The 18639-nt window shown below is 30.5% G+C and overlaps 1 protein-coding gene and 1 pseudogene across 2 annotated transcripts; both read left to right on the plus strand.

Annotated features, from left to right (window-relative positions):
* The first annotated feature begins 5355 nt into the window (after positions 1-5355).
* Positions 5356-6781, plus strand: LOC106350151 (methylthioalkylmalate synthase 3, chloroplastic-like). 2 transcript variants are annotated; one of them, XM_048748140.1, is made up of 4 exons: positions 5356-6096; positions 6184-6217; positions 6357-6434; positions 6561-6781. In XM_048748140.1, the coding sequence occupies exons 1-4, from the start codon at positions 6002-6004 to the stop codon at positions 6678-6680; spliced, it is 327 nt and encodes a 108-aa protein (XP_048604097.1). In that variant the 5' UTR covers positions 5356-6001; the 3' UTR covers positions 6681-6781. The 2 variants fall into 2 exon arrangements, with proteins under 2 accessions (XP_048604097.1, XP_048604098.1); XM_048748141.1 differs by lacking the exon at positions 6357-6434.
* Positions 6782-7361: 580 nt separating this feature from the next.
* Positions 7362-10887, plus strand: LOC106350153 (annotated as a pseudogene).
* The last annotated feature ends 7752 nt before the right edge of the window (positions 10888-18639 follow it).

Genomic DNA, 18639 nt, shown 5'->3' on the forward strand with positions numbered 1-18639 from the left:
GTGTTGTTTCCCCAAGATTGTGTCTCTGATATTACGATCAATGAGCCTGTAAATCGTTGGAGGAGCAGTCGAGATACCGTCGTGTAGACGCTTGTTCCGTTCTCCCCAGATACTATAGATAGTTGCGTGAGCAACAATTCTTTTGAGCATCAGTGGAGCAGTGGAATCCCTTAGAGATAACCACTCAATAAAAGATGTCCAAGTGATGAACCAAGAGTGGGAATATCCCAACCTTCTCAAAACCAAGACCCAAATCTGTTTACTAACTTCACATCGCAAAAGCAAATGATCTCGAGTCTCTGGTGTTGAGTCGCATAGACAGCAGTTAGATGAGATGCCAAGGCCCCAACTTGTTAGTCGTACTCGAGTTGGCATTCTATCGTTCTGTGCGATCCACATCAAGAAAGCATGACGAGGTGTTGCTGATCTGAACCAGACACTGCTTGACCAAGTGACTGCAGGAGCTCTATTTCTAATCGCCCCTCAAGTGCGAGATGCAGAGTATCGCGGTAGATTCTCACCATCAATGAACCAGTAAAACTCATCATCTGTTTGGGAGGTAGTAGGCAGCTGAATACTAGTGAGGTGAATGTGGAGATTCTCTGCCGCAGGCGAGCGAGCACCTCTCAGCCTCCAGCCATTATGGTCACAACTATCAGCAACTGAAGCGAACAGAGGAATTGAGAGTTCACGTGGACCTGTCTCACCGAATAAATCAATTAACCGACCTAGAGGGGTCCAAATATCCCACCAAAAGCTTATTCTGTCACCTTTTCCAACCTCTACTCTCAAGAAATTTGTAGCTAGATGCCTCAGGTTTAACAGTGACCTCCATGTCCCTGAGCCTGCCTTTTTAGCGTCCAGACTCCATAAACTCTCATCACCAATCTTATACTTCCTAATCCATGAAGCCCATAAAGAAGGATTGGGAACATATAACATCCAAATCAGCTTTAGGCAAAGGGTCTTGTTCCAAATTTCCAGGTTCCTAAAGCCGAGCCCTCCTTCTCTTTTAGGTAAACAGATTGTGCTCCACGCAATCTTAGCCACTCCACGATCAGTAATATTTCCGGTCCATAAGAAGCGAGAGCATAAACTTTGAATTTGCTGTAAGCATCCTTTAGGCAGAACAAATGCAGAAGTCCAGAAATTTATAGTTCCATAGATAACTGAGTTAATCAGCTGAGCACGACCTGCATAAGACAGCTTTTTATAAGACCAAGCAGTGAACTGACCCGATATTTTCACCAACAGTGGCCTGTATTCGGATATGCGCAGCTTACGGTGCAATTGTTGAACATGTTCTCCATTCATCACAAAACAATCTTCCTCACCATCATCTCTTCAAATCCGTTAAAAATTATCTTTCTCTCTACTCCATTGTAATGGCTTTCTCACTTCTGACATACTCCATTATAATCCCCACCACCGCTTCCACGGTAGTTGTCCGGCCAGTGTTACCTATTCGATCTTCCATGCCCTCTCTCCGCCTAACTTTTCCGCAAAGAACACCAACCTCGTTCATCTCATGTTGCTCCTATGTGTCTGAAAAGGCGGCAACTAGTGGTATTGACCTCAAACCCGACGTGGAACGGTGGCTAAAGTACATACCCAACAAGCTCCCCGACAAAAATTATGTGAGAGTACTCGACACAACGCTCCGTGATGGCGAACAATCTCCAGGTGGAGCCCTTACTCCACCGCAGAAGCTAGAGATTGCTCGGAAACTCACTAAACTCCGAGTAGACGTCATGGATGTTGGTTTTCCTGCATCGTCTGAGGAAGAGTTAGAAGCCGTTAAAACAATCGCCAAGACCGTCGGGAACGAGGTTACTTAATATCTCTTTATTTCCTTAACTTAAAATTATAGTGTGTAACTATTTTATGTTCTGAAGGTGTCCAACGCGAATTTTTAGGGTTTAAGGCTGCACCTAGAATGAACTTTGTGTGATAAGTTTATTTGGAATGCATTATTCTAAAGTAGATTATCATTGGCGAGTCCAGTATCTTAGACATGCACCCACTCAAATTTTGATAGTTACTATTTAAGTACCAAAGTTCTAACCATTTTTTACCGGATGATTGTGATCGAGTGGTAAGGAGACGGGACTCAGACGCCAACATGTTTCAGGTTCGATCCACCTGCTGCGCGAAACTAAGTCACAATTATCCTGGTCACCTAACACGGATATGGGCCTATGCTTTAGGGCCCATTTGAATACCCGGAGAGAGGGTCTATCCGTAGGCTGCACCTCTCCTTGGGGATTAGTCTGGGCCTCTCCATGGGCCTGGGATACCCGAGGTTAATTAAAAAAAAAAAAATTCTAACCGTTTTTAAAATATAAGATGACTTAAATCCTTATATTTTGTCCTTGTTATCATTTATTCACCCATGAAAAATTTCCTCTTGTTTATGCACCCATGAAAAAATTCCTCTACATTTTCCCCTGAATATAACTGAACAAAAATTAAAAATAATTCCACATATAGAGAATTCATGGAAGAAACAAGTCCTTGGTAAAATTCATCACTTTTTATAAACTAATGATTTATTTATTTTATTCCATTTCATTTATCATCCCATGTTTTATTTGAAACTGTTATGCCTTTTATAGATGCAGAACTGCTGAGGAGGTAATAAACTCACATGTACATGCAGCTTGACCGGATATGTGGACCGGCAACTAAAAAATATTATGAAACTATAATTAGTAAATTTTAAAAGTTATAATAAAAATAAATTAAAAAGAGTTCCAACCATCTTAGTCTTTCAAATATCAAAAGGTAAACTGTTTCCTGCAAATGGAAACTTAGACAACTGAATCTTATAAAACAATTACCCCCAAAATACTCATTTTATAAAGGTTGGAAGCACCGCACCTATTTCTACTTTTCCTATCCATGGTCGGTCTATCTAAAATTATTGAAATTTTAAAATATAATACTCTCAACTTGTAGAATTTTGTAAATTATATATAATAATAATTAGTTATTAATACTGTTTCATAATTTAAATACTACTGAAATTTTTATTTTTAACTAAAATAAAATCATATTTATTGATAATATTTTAAATAAAATTATATATTTAATTAATTATTTAAACATAAGAACTAAAATATATAAGTCTGCTATAGGCGTATATAAAAATGAAAAATAATAATTTAATGATTGAATAATCTTATGTGTAATAGTGCATTATATTAAAATGGTATAATTGTAAATAAATATAAAATATTTTTAATGAAAACTCTAGTCATAGTTAAAAAAAATCAGTAACATTTTTCGTTATAAACCATGTAAATGCAAAGTTATTTGTATATGATGATTCTGTTTTAACAATATAGATTTAGCATTTATATATTTATTTGTATTTTGTTGCGTTCAACCTTTTATCAGTTAAGTTAAATAGTAGAACAATATTTTAGTGTAGGCGGGAGTAGGTAGGCAGGAGGGTTATTTTTTAATTTATGGCACATGGCCTACCTGCTAACTTGAGTCACTCTGTACACAGTTAACCTTTATATTTTGTGACTTATCATAAATATAAATGCAGCATTAGAGCATCTTTGACCGAGAAACCCCTTTTGGGGTGCTTGTTTTTTTTATTTTTTTTGTATTTTTTTTGTCTGATTTAAAAAAAAAATTAAAAAAACGAATTAATTGTGGACCGCCACGTATTAGTGGGGCTCTCGAACAGTGCAAACAACACAATGACATCGGTGCATATATAAGCTGCATAGATACCGGTTTTTTTAATTTAGTCGGATCCATTCTACTATTTTATTAATTTTTTTGTAAACTTCCCCCTAAACACCTTGTGATAAAGATGCTCTTAATTGTCCAAAGACTGAAATTAGTACTACATATAAACAATTATATTATTGTTTTGCTTAGGTGGACGAGGAAACAGGTTACGTCCCGGTAATATGCGTCATCTCACGATGCAAACATAAAGACATCGAGGCCGCTTGGGAGGCGTTGAAGTACACGAAGAAGCCGAGGATATACATATTCATATGTACTAGTGAGATTCACATGAAATATAAATTGAAAAAGACTAAAGAAGAAGTAATCGAGATGGCCAAGAGTAGTATTAGTTTCGCTAAAAAAATAGGCTTTACTGACATCCGATTTGGTTGCGAAGATGGCGGCAGGTAGCCCTGGGACGGATCCGGATATCCGGGAAATTTATGGTATCTAGATCCGGATCCGGATCCGTCGGATCCGTGGATTTAATATCCGGATCCGGATTCGTGGTTTCTGGATATCCGGGTTTCGGATATCCGTCTCGATACTCTATTATCCGCGGATATCCGGATCCGGATCCGTCAAAATAATTAAAAATAATTTTTTTAACAAAAAATACTAATTTTTTAATATAATACATAAATTAAATATTTATAAATATATTTATATATGTTTATAATATTGTAAAAACTAAAATATAATATTATAAGATTAATTCATGTATAAATATTAATATATCAAATATAAATATTAATAAAATTAAAAAATTTAACGTATTTTAAAAATACAGATCCGGATCCGGATCCGGTTATCCGGACCTAAAAATTAAGATATCCGGATCCGGATTCGGTTTGCACGGATCCAAGATTTTACTATCCGGATTCGGATCCGGACACCCCGGATATCCTATTTTCGGAGCGGATCCGGAACGGATCTCGTATCGAATTCGGATCTCGGATAATAAGTCTCAGGCCTAGCGGCAGGTCCATATCTAAAAATCTTTTTTGTCAGATATCTCATTTATTTGTTTGGTTTTAATAACGGTACGAAATCTTTGCTAGTAAATCTTATATGTTTACATTTGCATTTATATTTTACAAGATTATTTTTATTTATATAATTTAAATGCAAAAACAAACACACTCAGAATTTATTTTTAAAAAATTTAGCTGTTGACTTAGGGTTCTTGCATTTATACTCGATCATGTCATATATATATATATATATATATATATATATATATATATATATATATATATATATATTATTGTTTTAAAAAAAAAATACTAGTGCGTGATTCAGATCGGAGAAGGATTTTCTTTGCAAGATTATGGGAGAAGCGATAAAAGAGGGCGTAAAGACGGTGACCCTCGCGGACACGGTAGGGATAAACATCCCGCAAGAATTCGGAGAGATGGTTACTTATCTCAAAGCAAACACTCCTGGAATTGATGATGTTGTCGTCAGCCTTCATTGTCACAACGACCTTGGTCTTGCTTCCGCCAACACCATCGCTGTTCGTAATTAACTCTTTTTTATGTTAGTCTTGCTTCCGCCAACACCATCGCTGTTCGTAATTAACTCTTTTTTATGTTAGTTTAATAATTAAAGACAATCGCCGGACGACAAGATAAATGTTCTCAAGGTGACAAAAGTATATAAGCATATTAATTCTTTTAGGGTGTGCGTGCGGGAGCAAGACAAGTCGAAGTAACTGTCAATGGAATAGGTGAAAGAAGTGGGAATGCGTCGCTTGAAGAGGTATCATAATCATTAATAATTTTCATCATCATTACCGTATTACCATAGTTAATGATCATCATCATCATGAATAATAGTTCTTTGGCATGTAAGATTGTAATGGCTTTGAAATGTCGTGGAGCATATGTGATGGATGGTGTTTACACAACAATAGACACAAGCCAGATTATGGCTGCTAGTAGGAAGGTAACTTTTTTATATATAATATACACAATATTATGGGTACAAACTAAATATTATAGTATTAATTTTGTTTTGTCGTTAAATTAAAATAATTTAGTGATATATAAAGTGATGTTGATGAGCAGGTTCAAGAGTATACTGTCTTGCATGTTCAACCACATAAGCCCATAGTTGGCAACAACTGTTTTGTTCACGAGAGTGGCATTCACCAGGTTAATTCCGTGCTTTTAATTATTTATAAGTGTAATAAATATATAAGATTTGATTTGCTTACGAAGAATATTGTTAAAACATTCCGCAGGATGAAATGTTGAAAAATGGAAGTACATATGAAATCTTCTCACCAGAAGACATTGGGATCGAAAGATCTGAAAGTTCCGGCATTGTGCTTGGAAAGCTTAGGTGACTATTGTTATTACTAATTATATATGTGATCTTTCTTTTCTTTTTCCTTTTTATATGTGATATTGCTACGTGACAACAATGCAGTGGACGTCATGCTGTGAAAGTTCGGCTAAGAAAGGTAACCCTAATTGTGATTTTGTAGTTTTTAATCGTTAGTTATATATATACATATAATATCAAATAAGAGATTAATGTTAAGTATGAAAAAATCACTATTATTATGTATATATACTTATGTGTTAATTATGTATTCTCAGTTAGGATATGAAATCATCAGTGATGAAAAGTTGAGGGACATTTTCTCACGATTCACGAATTTAACTAAGCAGAAAAAGGTTTCGATTTTCTATGTTATATCTTCTAATGTACACATATATATTTGATACTTTGATAGGGATACCATACGACCTAGTTTTTTTTAATTAAAAAGTTGATTTCAGTTTGTTAATTTCTTCTTTCAGAGAATCACGGATGCTGATCTTAGTGCACTAATGGTGTTGTACGGTGATGAAATCTCATCAAAGATATTGGAAGGAACGGTTCTGAACGAACCAATCCCTCAGATATCATCTGTCGTATAAATATGTAAACGCGGTGTGTGTTTTTGTGTAATAAGATGATATATATATATACTAGATATGGATCCGTGCAACGCATGGGTTTTATTTGATGTTATCACTAACACATAAAAAGAATGATAATATTATTTTACATTAGATCTTGGATTTTCCAATATTTATCGATGACTTATTTTAGTAAAAATAATCTTTTTTCTTATATCAATTTTGATTAGTATTTCTATTTCAATAGTCATGGTGTTTTTCTATTAAAAATTATTAAAAATTAAAGTTAGTTAATTATAAAAAATAAGATTACTTTTACGTTTTTATTTTATTTAGACTTTTAAAAAGGAAATTAATTATTTTATTTCTTTTAGATTTTTATACAACTATTTTATTTTTAATAGAAAAATTATGTTTAATTATTTATATATTTTGTCTTATACATACAAACACATGTTTATCATATTCACACATACTCATGTAAGACAATATCATCAAAATTAAAAGTTATGCTAGCATCATAAGATGTAATAAGGATAATAAAAAGTTGAGTTGTATCAAAAAATTAAAAAAAAATACTCAGGTAATACTTTTCATGTAAATACTATTGTTTTCTGTAAAAATAATATGTGAAAGCTTAAACCTAAATATAGATGTGAAATATTTATAGCTATGTTTTGTCTTAAAAACTAAAAGAAATACTCAGGTAATACTTTTCATATTTTTTACTATTCTTTATTTTTTTTACCATTTATAAGGAATAGTTTTTTCTTTTCATTCCTTATCATTCTTTTTATTTTAGAGGAATATATAACAAATTTGTTACTCACTAAAATTGATAAGGAATACTCTTCTTTTTCATTCTTCTAATTTTATTTCTCTGCATTTTTTCTCTACTCATTCCTAATGTTCCTATAATGGTCACCAGAAAGATATAAAATCTTGTATATAATCTTAAGGGGTATGAAATCATGTAGATACTATTTTAAGAGGTATGAAATCTTGTAGATAATCTTAAGAGGTATGAAATCATATAGATAATATTAAGAGATATGCAGTCTTGCAGATAAAGGGGTAGAAGTATGTAGAAACTCAAGGAATTGTATACATAGCTTAAGGGGTAAGCATATTCATGTGTTAGATCGGTTTGATCTCAGCCGTCCCTGTCCATCAAGGAAAGTTGGAATGTGTATATAAAGGGGTGATACCTCATTGTAAATTATCAAACAAAATTTTCTTCTTAATTTTGGCTCTCTTTGAAGAGTTTAAATTTTTTGTGCTTGTTACAATAAGTGAAGAAAAATGGGACAAAAGCTCCACGCTCTTATGTTCCCACGGTTCGCTTTTGGTCACTTTACTCCATACTTGCATCTAGCCAACAAGTTAGCTGAGAAAGGTCACAGGGTTACTTTCTTGCTGCCTACGAAAGCTAAAAAACAATTAGAACCTCTTAACCTGTTCCCAGACAGCATCGTCTTACATCCTATTACCATTCCTCATGTTGATGGTCTTCCTGATGGCGCCGAGACCTCCTCGGACATCCCCATCACGTTGTGGAAGTTCTTGATCGTAGCCATAGATCGTACACGCGATCAAGTCGAAGTCGCGGTTCGTGCTTCGAGACCGGACCTGATCTTGTTCGATTATGCTTACTGGGTTCCAGAAGTGGCTAAAGAGAATGGAGTAAAGAGTATGATGTACAACGTGATATCAGCAACATGTATAGCTCATGACCTTGTCCCTGGTGGTGGATTCGGAGTTCCTCCACCTGGTTATCCTTCATCTAAGTTGTTGTTCCGCGCACATGATGCTCACGTCATGTCGTCATTCTCTGTTTACTACAAGAGGTTTTACGATCGGTTTACCACAAGTCTTACGAATTGTGATTTCATTTCGGTTAGGACGTGTGAAGAAATTGAAGGTAAGTTTTGCGACTATATAGGGAGTCAGTACAAAAGAATGTTCTCTTGACCGGTCCAATGCTTCCTGAGCTAGACAGAAGCCAACCGCTTGAAGACAAATGGAATCATTGGCTGAGCGGGTTTGGACCAGGATCTGTAGTGTATTGTGCACTAGGCAGCCACTGGTTTGCCGTTTTTTTGTAGCGGTAACGCCACCAAGAGGTGCAAAGACTATTCAAGAAGCCTTACGAGAAGGATTTAAGGAGAGGGTAAAGGGTCGTGGAATAGTTTGGGGAGAATGGGTGCAGCAACCGTTGATATTGGCTCATCCATCAGTAGGCTGCTTTGTGAGCCATTGTGGATTCGGTTCGATGTGGGAGTCTCTAATAAGTGATTGCCAGATAGTCTTGATTCCATATTTGGCTGATCAAGTTCTCGTGTTGACTGATGAACTCGAGGTTGCGGTTGAAGTGCAAAGAGAAGAAACAGGATGGTTCTCCAAGGAGAATTTGAGTGTTGCGGTCAACTCTGTGATGGACAAAGATAGTGAGATTGGGAGTCAGGTGAGGAAAAACCACTCCAAGTTGAAAGAGCTTGTGGTTAGTCCTGGATTATTAACCGGTTACACTGATAAATTTGTAGAAACTTTGGAGAACCTACTCAAGGATCCAAAACTTCAATGAGTTACTTTAGCTTGAGAAGAAGTACGTAGCAGTTGTTTCAAATAATGCAATAATATTCTTAAATCATGCAATGGAGCGGTTGTCTTTGTTCATTTTTGGTTTTTATAAAATTTATTTACTCATTTGTGGTATGCTTTTTCCATTACTTTTTTATAAGAACATTAAACAAACTAGATTCTTTAACCGCGCGTAGCGCGGTTTGTATTTTGTATTGCTCTTTTACTTTTATTTTTCAATTGGTTAGTTTCTGGATTTATTGTATCGAATTAAATTGTTTTTGTCTTAAATTTTTACATGTGTTAATTGTAATTTTAAAATCTATAACTTGGCATATTTATCTATTCATTTAAAATAGTATTCGGTTATTTGGATCATTGTAATCTGATCAAAATTCTGTTATCTTAATATATTTTTCTATATTTGAATAAAAAGTACTACTAAGAAATTAAATAAAAGACATATTTTTTCTTATTTGGTTTTCTTTGTTCCATGTTAAAACTACACCTAGTTTTGATGTGAATTTTTTTTTTTTGGTCATATTTGCAAGGGTTTATTTGCCAAATAACCAAAAATAAATGAATTTAGATTTTTAAAGAGATTGTAGAGTGAGCTTTCCCTATTTGCAATGTGTGTTTAAATTTTTCTGTAACTTTTTCTTTTGAAATTATAATCTATGTTATTTATATGATTTAGATGACATGAGGGGGAGTTAACTATATGTTTTCTTTTTCTCTGGAACCATTAATATCAAGGTATAGCCATTATAGACATGTTGTAATGTGTTAGAAAAAACAAATACTTATTCTAATACTCATAAAAAATATAAAGTTTCAGGTGTTGGTAATCATCTTCACTACTTCAGCTATGTTGCAGGACCTTCGAAGCAAGGTAAATATACTTTTCTTATAAGACAAACACAATTAGAATTATTGTATCTCTGAGTTTCCACAAACCATCTAAACTAATTCCCACTAAACATGTTTTGACAAACAAAATCAGCCTTAAATGTTAATCTACTAAAGTTTCCTTGTTATTTGTGGTGGCTTGATATTTTGTATTCTTTTTGTACTCGCCTCTTCGCTATTTAGACAAAAAAAGTTTTAATTGAAACTTCCACGCATTGTTAACTTTGGAGCTCTATATCACTTTTAAGTATACACATATCTAAAATACATAGATCCTTTACTTTTCCAGAATAAAATATTCCTTAATTGTACTCGAATTGAAAAAAAAAAAGTTGAAAGGACATAGTTTCATTGACACCAAATTTGGATGCTGCGAATGTGCCATTGCATTGCTTTGGTGATGGCATTGAGGAAGAGGTCCTGGTATCTTGTAACGCTTGTTTCTCAAATCATCTGCAATTGAAAGGACCATTGTATCTGGGGCATATGAATTAAACATCAGATATAATAGGACTAATAATCTTTTGGGTTAGAAAGCAGGAAAATGTTAGTTTTAGCAGCTATGCAGGTGAAATAATTACCTTGATCTGTTCACGGAAACATTACTTATTTTACATATGTAACATTGGATCTTATGTGTTCTAAATGCTCCTGGTAAAGAAAAATGGATAAAATTAAACATGCACGTAAGTAATACTATAACAATCAAATTCTGAACAAATACGAACCAATGACTCCATGTTTGTTGTGGAGTCAGAACATAATATTTCTTTAATGTCAAGAAATTTGATATCTTTGATAGATTTATCTTCTTCACTTAAAGTTCACCTCTGAAAGAACGATAAGGAAACAAAATTGGTCCCTTTGTACACAAATCTTGAGAACCATTTCATGATCTTATCTCTTCTCAATCTGTAGAAATAATGCTAAAATATAAAGAACTTTATAAGCCATCGTGTAACCCCTTAATTTTTTTTTTGTGTAGCTTAAGGGTGGATTTCAACTTACTTGGAGGACAGTTTTAATACCCGAAATCATATTCTGTCGCTACACCTAACACAAAACTTGAAACTTAATAGAAATTTACTCAAATGAAACAGTTAACAACATACCAAGAGAAGTTGGATCAATTTTTTTTTTTTTTGTAACAGTTAACATTGCTTCTAGATGCGCTATGGGGAACATAATAGGTATATATATTTATTTTGAAATAATAAGAAGGAGAGAAGACTTCATCCCAATCTTGTTGAACTCGTGGAACTCCCCGGTCAAGGGGCTCTTTAGAAGCGAAACTGTCATTTGTGTCTGAACAGGACTGTCGAGCTTACGTGACATGAATGTGGAGATCAAAACCAGAGAAGTCACAGCCTCTGATGGCTTCAAAATCCAAGACCAAGAAACCAAATTTCTCGAACTAAACAATCAGTTAGACCACAAGACGCGCTTCCATAGTTAAATTCTAGTAACATGAAGATAACAACAATCTGAAAAATAAAGAGATTAAATCAAGCGTGAGTGATAAACACACAAAAATCAAAACTTTATGCAATTAACTAATAGAGAATCATCTAAAACTAAGAAAATAAAAAGTAACGGAAACAAATGTTGGTGTGTCTTCTTTTTTACAAAGCATTAATATTTCTTTAGAAAGCATTCATTGTTTTAGTGTGTATACAAAAACAATCTAACAATCATCCGAGATTAATGCTATTAATCATGCATGATTGCTCTTGTTAATGAATCAAAAAGAGAAAAAGGATCGAACTTGAAATGGTATATAAACTAATTGAAATCTTTAAGACCTAGAAATCAAATCAGGTAACAACCAAGAGCAAGAGAAGAGACTCACCAAACGAAAATGACGTAACGGAGAGGGAGGGAGCTCGACAACGAATACAGTTGAGGAGATTAAGAAAGAAAAGCCAACTTGGTCCGCGTCGACTCAGGAAGGTCTCTCTCGCTTTGAAGCTGTTCTTTCACTTATCATCAAGTAAATTATAATATTTGCAGAGTTCCGATTATAATATTTGCAGAGTTCCGATTACGGTTGGAATGAAGATGAGATGGAGCGCTTTATATAGCAGGAGAAAGAGAGGGAGGTGGAACGAAACCATTGAAGCAGGATTAAAGAGCATAATCAATATATTGATGAAGATTTGATCGTGACTGCGAAGAGGAAGAGCCAGGGGAGAACGAAACTTTAGGCGTCAGAAATTGAAGGCAATATGGGCTTGTATGGGCTGTTTTAAAAATGTAAACACAGCCCAATGAAAGACCTGTTTCTATATGACGTGGCGAATTTAAATGTTCTTATTGGCTGATTTTGTAAGAGGACGTGGCATCATTCTCCATTGAGTATATCCTCCTTTTATTATTGTACATATACTAGGAGTTAATCCGCGCTACGCGCGAGGCTATTTTGATTTTCAAATGTTAACTATATAGTTTTTTTTTACATTGTATTCTGAACAACAACAAAATTGGGAAAATTTTACGTTTACAACTTTCAAGGTACCACTTTTCATCTTTACCACCACTTAAGAGACATTTTCAAAAATACCTTGTTCATTAAGTGACAAAATACTCTTATGCCATTGTTATCTATATATAATAAATCATTATTTAAATAAATAAAAATAATAAAAAATAAAAAACTAATAAAAAATTAACTTTTTTTTATGTTTCGAATTATACTTTTTCAAATTCGAACCTTTTTATAAATTTTTTTTTTATTTTCTTTTTCGAATTTTTTTTTTTTCAAAATATTTTTTTGAAAATCGAAAATTATGAAACTATTTTTAATATTTTTAATATTTTTAAGTATTTATTTATATATTTATTAGAATCTTGAATTTCACATTCCAAAAACTCTACCCCACCCCTCAACTCTAAACCCTAAGTCTAGATTAGTTAACCCTAGGGTATAAGTATCTTTTACCCTTCATTAAAAGTGAGGGTAAAAGTAATTAGTATAAACATGAAAAGTGGTACCATGAATGTGATATTTGTGGCGATTTCCCAACAAAATTCTGAATTATATGTTTGTGTGAATATATATTTCTTTGGAAAAAACGGAAAATTATATTTTTTTCAGATAAATGTTTAATATAGTTTTTCATTTCTTATATTATATATTTACTTATTATTTAGTTTTTCTTATATTGTAGGGCAACTCTCTCAAATATTTTTTTTTAAGTTTTTGTCATAAAAATAACATTGAATAAGTAAAATGACCAAAATAGCCACTTTTTATTTTGAAAATTTTAATTTTAATTTTTTTTTAATTTGAAATCCTATCCTCAAAACCTCACCCTTAACTCTAAACCCTAAATCTAGATTAGTTAACCCTACGACATAAATGTATTATTACTCTTTAATAAAATTTCTTTTGGTCATTTTTCTCATAAAGGCTATTTTGTGACAAAAAGTTAAACTGACGATCTTAAGGAATTTCTCTATATTGTATATTTATTTATTTTAATTTTCTTGCTTTTATATCAAATGGTAAAATTACAATAGATATTTAATGTAATATTTCTATGTCTTATATTGTATATTTGCTTATTATTTATTTAATTATACATTTTCCATTTAACTATACATTTTTGAGATAGATGTATATATATTTTTTATATTGTATATTTATTAACTATTTATCTTTTATTATTTTGTATATTTATATTTATATTTTCTAAATTTCTTGATTTTATATCAATGATAATATTATGATATATATTTAATGTAATATTTTTATTTTTTATATACAATATTTACTAATTATTTATTTTTTCTTATATTTTTACTTATTATAATATGTAACATTTCTATCTCTTATATTGTATATTTACTTACTATTTATTTCTTCCTATATTGTATATATATTTACTTATAAAAGTATTTGTAAATAATAAAAATGTAAAAAATACATTTTTCAGATAGATGTTTGATATTAGTTTTTATTTCTTATATTGTGTATTTACTTATTATTTATTATTTTATATTGTATATTTACTTTTTTATTCTAATATTATGATAGATGCTTAATGTAATATTTTTATTTCTTATACTTAATTATTGTTGTAAAAAAAAAAATATAATTAATTATTATTTATTTTACTATACATTTTTCAGATTGATGTTTAATTTAGTTTTTTCAGTTATAATATTTTATATTTACTTATTGTGTATTTTTTTCTTATATTGTATATTTATTAATTCTAATATTACGATAGATGTTTAATATAATATTTCTATTTGTTAAATTGTATATTTACTTATTATTCATTTTACTAAACATTTTTTTAGAGAGATGTTTAATTTAGTTTTTTAATTTCTTAATTGTATTTTACCTATTGTTTATTTTTTCTTATATTGTATATTTATTTATTTTAATTTTCTTCCTTTTATACCAAATAATAGTATTATGATAGAGGTTTAATGTGATATTTATATTTCTTATATTGTATGTTTCTTTTACATTTATTGTATGCTTGTCTTACTTATATTGTATATTTATTTATAAAATATTTGAAAATAATAAAAATGTAAAACTATATATTTTTCAGATAGATGTTTAATGTTGTGTTTCTATTTCTTATATGGTATATTTACTTATCTAATTGTTTTTCTTTTATATCAAATAGTAATATTATGATAGATGTTTAATGTAATATTTCTATTTCTTATATTATATATTTACTTATTATTTATTTTATAATATATTTTTCAGATAGATGTTTAATATATTTTTTTGTATTTTTTATATTGTATATTTACTTAGTATTTTTTATGTTTTATATTTACTTATTGTAATATTATAATAAATGTTTAGTGTAATATTTTTATATTTTATATTCAATTATTATTGATTAAACTATACATTTTCAGATATATGTTTAATTTACTTTTTCCATTTTATATATTGTATATTTACTTATTCTAATTTTCTTGCTTTTATATCAAATAATAATATTATGATAGATGTTTAATGTAATATTTCTACTTATTATATTGTATATTTATTTATTATTTATTTTTCCTTATATTGTATATTTAATTATTATTGTTTAATGTAATGTTTCTATTTCTTATATTGTTTATTTACTCATTATTTATTTTATATTTTTTAAATAATAATGCCACGTCTCATGGGAGAAGTTTTTTCCGCTGATGTGAACCCTCTATGGAACCTCAAAATATTTCTTTTATTAGTATCTATTTCTACTATTGTATATTTACTTATTGTGTATTTTTCATTATAATGTATATTTACTTATTCTAATATTATGATAGATGTTTAATATAATATTTCTATTTTTTTAAATTGTATATTGACTTATTATTTATTTTTCTAAACATTTTTTTCACAGGGATGTTTTATTTAGTTTTTAATTTCTTCATTGTATTTTACCTATTGTTTATTTTTTGTTATATCATATATTTACTTATTTAAATTTTCTTGCTTTTATATCAAATGATAATATTATGATAGAGGTTTGAATTAATATTTATTTTTCTTATATTGTATGTTTGTTTGACTTATATTGTATATTTACTTATAAAATATCTGGAAATAATAAAAATGTAAAACTATACATTTTTTAGATAGAAGTTTAATGTTGTTTTTCCATTTCTTATATTGTATATTTACTTTTTTATTATATATTTACTTATCTAACTGTTTTGCTTTTATATAAAATTATAATATTACGATAAATGTTTAATATAATATTTCAATTACTTATATTATACATTTACTTATTATTTATTTTATTATATACTTTTCAGATAGATGTTTAATATATTTTTTGTATTTCTTAAATTGTATATTTACTTATTCTTTATTTTTCTTATTTTTATATTTACTTATTGTAATATTATAATTAATGTTTAATGTAATATTTTTATATTGTATATTTACTTATTATTTATTTAACTATACATTTTTCAGATATATGTTTAATTTAGGTTTTTTCATTTTTATATTGTATATTTACTTATTGTTTATCTTTTCTTATTTTGCATATTTATTTATTCTAAATTTCTTGCTTTTATGTCAATGATAATATTACGATATATATCTAATGTAATATTTTTATTTCTTATATACTATATTTGCTTTTTATTTTTTATTTTATTTCATATTTATTTATTCTAATATTATGATAAATATTTAATTTAATATTTCTATTTCTTATATTATGTATTTAGTTATTATTTATTATACTATACATTTTTTAGATATATGTTTAATTTAGTTTTTTTATTTCTTAATTATATATTTACTTATTATTTATTTTTCTTATATTGTATATTTACTTATTATTGTTTAATGCAATGTTTCTATTTCTTATATTGTTTATTTACTTATTATTTATTTTTCCTTATATTGCAAATTTACTTATTATTTATTTTCTATTTTTGAAATAATAATGCCACGTGTCATCTTTCGGGAGATTTTTTTTTCGGTGATGTGGACGCTCTATGGAGCCTCAAAAGGTCTCTTTAATTAGTAAGGACTAGTAATAAACCTGCACTACGGGCGAGAGTATGCAAATAAATGAAAAAAATAATATATTTTAAATATTTAATTTATTCTTAACTAAAGATAAACTTAATTTTATATATATATATATATATATATATATATATTCCTTTTTAAAATATGTATTTGAACTGAAATTGGTCTATATATCTGTTAATTCAGAAAAAAACCAGGTGAGTAAACTTTTGTTTATTCAATATTTTTTTTTTGGTTTATTTCTGTGTATTCAGTTTAGTTGGTGGATATGTTCTAACAAATTGGTCATTGCTTGCAAACCGAACCACAAACCGATTAATGAAAATAGAGAACCGATAATTTTGGTTTGGTCGGTTTCGTTTGCTTAGGTTTGTACCACATGCCCATCGCTAAAACCCAGCGTCGTTGAAGAATGAGAAGTTTCACGTTTGCTATTGGCATTTTCGGGGAAAATGTCGATGTTGAAGAATAATAATGTGATCTTCTGTTTGCTATAAATCTTTAAATCTAGTTGCAGGTGACGTAAACATACATGTTTAAATTAATCCCATTAGCCACAAGTATAGGTTCTCCTCAGATTCGTACAATCTCTCAAAGCACCTAATTTGATTAAATTATTAGTATTTTATTTTCTAGAAGAAAGATTGGTGCCCGTTATGCTAATGGTCCGAGGTAATTTATTAAAGGTTGAGTTAATAGGGATTATTTAATATTGAGACGATAATAAATCCCACAAATCCATATGTTGTATGCTTCCAGCTACTGAGATTCACTCAATTTAATGAAAACATTATTTTTTTCTTGAAAATTTTGACCTTTTAGCTTGTCCGTTTAATACTCGTTTAAAACATGTTTTCAGATAGAGTTTACGTACATTGGAATTATAAAATGTCAACTGATGTAGATTCTATGCATTGTGCTCTTATCATAATCTGATTTTTCTTACTCGCGTACTCTTCCAAATTTGCCTTCACACACATATTTTGTGTTCATGTTAGCAAGTCTAGGAAGCAATGATGATTATGGCTTCGTCATAATACCTACTACAGTTATTCTGTCTTTTTTGACATGTCCTCCGTAAATATACACTACAAGAAAACATCAAGGATTCTGAGGGAAAAAATCGTCGGAATTTCGTCGGAATATCGTTATTCCGACGCAATTCCGACGAAATACGTCGTCGGAAATAATTCCTCGGAATTTCTTTTTTCCTCTGAAATCCCTCGGAATTTTCCGACGGAATTCCGAGGAAATAAATTTCCGAGGAAATTCCGAGGATCCCTTGTTTGTCGGAAAAGTCCTCGGAATATACCGAGGTAGAACTTCGTCGGGATAATTCCTCGGAAGTTCATCGATCGATGCGTATTTGGAAATATATACATTGATCGATAGGAGTATACCGACGGACTTTTTCCTCGGTTTATTCCGAGGAACTGTTCCCTCGGTATATTCCGAGGGATCCGTTCCTCGGAATTTCCGAGGGAGTTGTCCCTCGGAAAATTCCGAGGGAAATGTCCCTCGCTATATTTTTTAAAAAAAACGGATCGATCGATGCGTTTTTGTTCAAAAACGCATCGATCGATGTAGTGAAAAATATAATTAATTTCCTCGAAATGTAAAAAATATTAATTTTTTTGAAAAAATAAAATTTCTGAAATTTAAATTCGAAAATATGAAATTAAAAGTAAAATTGAAATCATACTAATTAATATTCAAAGTTTCACAAATAAAAATAAAACATTCCGAGATTGGGGAAAAAAAAACTACGGGTCTGGCACGTCCGGGAACACCTCGTTCGGGTACATCCTCTGCATCATCTCCATCATTTGCTGGTTCAGCCTCCTCTGTGCCTCATAGCCCGCCTGTTGAGCCGCCATCTGGGTCTCCAACAAAGATATTCGATCATCTTTGTCCTTCAACTGAGCCGTAAGTACTTCTGGATCAACAAAGGGCGGTGGTGCAGAAGAA

Source organism: Brassica napus, chromosome C2 (assembly GCF_020379485.1).
Source record: "Brassica napus cultivar Da-Ae chromosome C2, Da-Ae, whole genome shotgun sequence".
Lineage (NCBI taxonomy): Eukaryota > Viridiplantae > Streptophyta > Magnoliopsida > Brassicales > Brassicaceae > Brassica > Brassica napus.

Excerpts from the sequence above, each read along its gene's own strand:
- LOC106350151 (XM_048748140.1), top strand. The coding sequence starts at position 6,002 with ATGTTGAAAAATGGAAGTACATATGAAATCTTCTCACCAGAAGACATT. Across the intron at positions 6,218-6,356 it reads TGAAAGTTCGGCTAAGAAAG|TTAGGATATGAAATCATCAG; the intron begins GTAACCCTAATT and ends ATGTATTCTCAG. Across the intron at positions 6,435-6,560 it reads ATTTAACTAAGCAGAAAAAG|AGAATCACGGATGCTGATCT; the intron begins GTTTCGATTTTC and ends TTCTTCTTTCAG.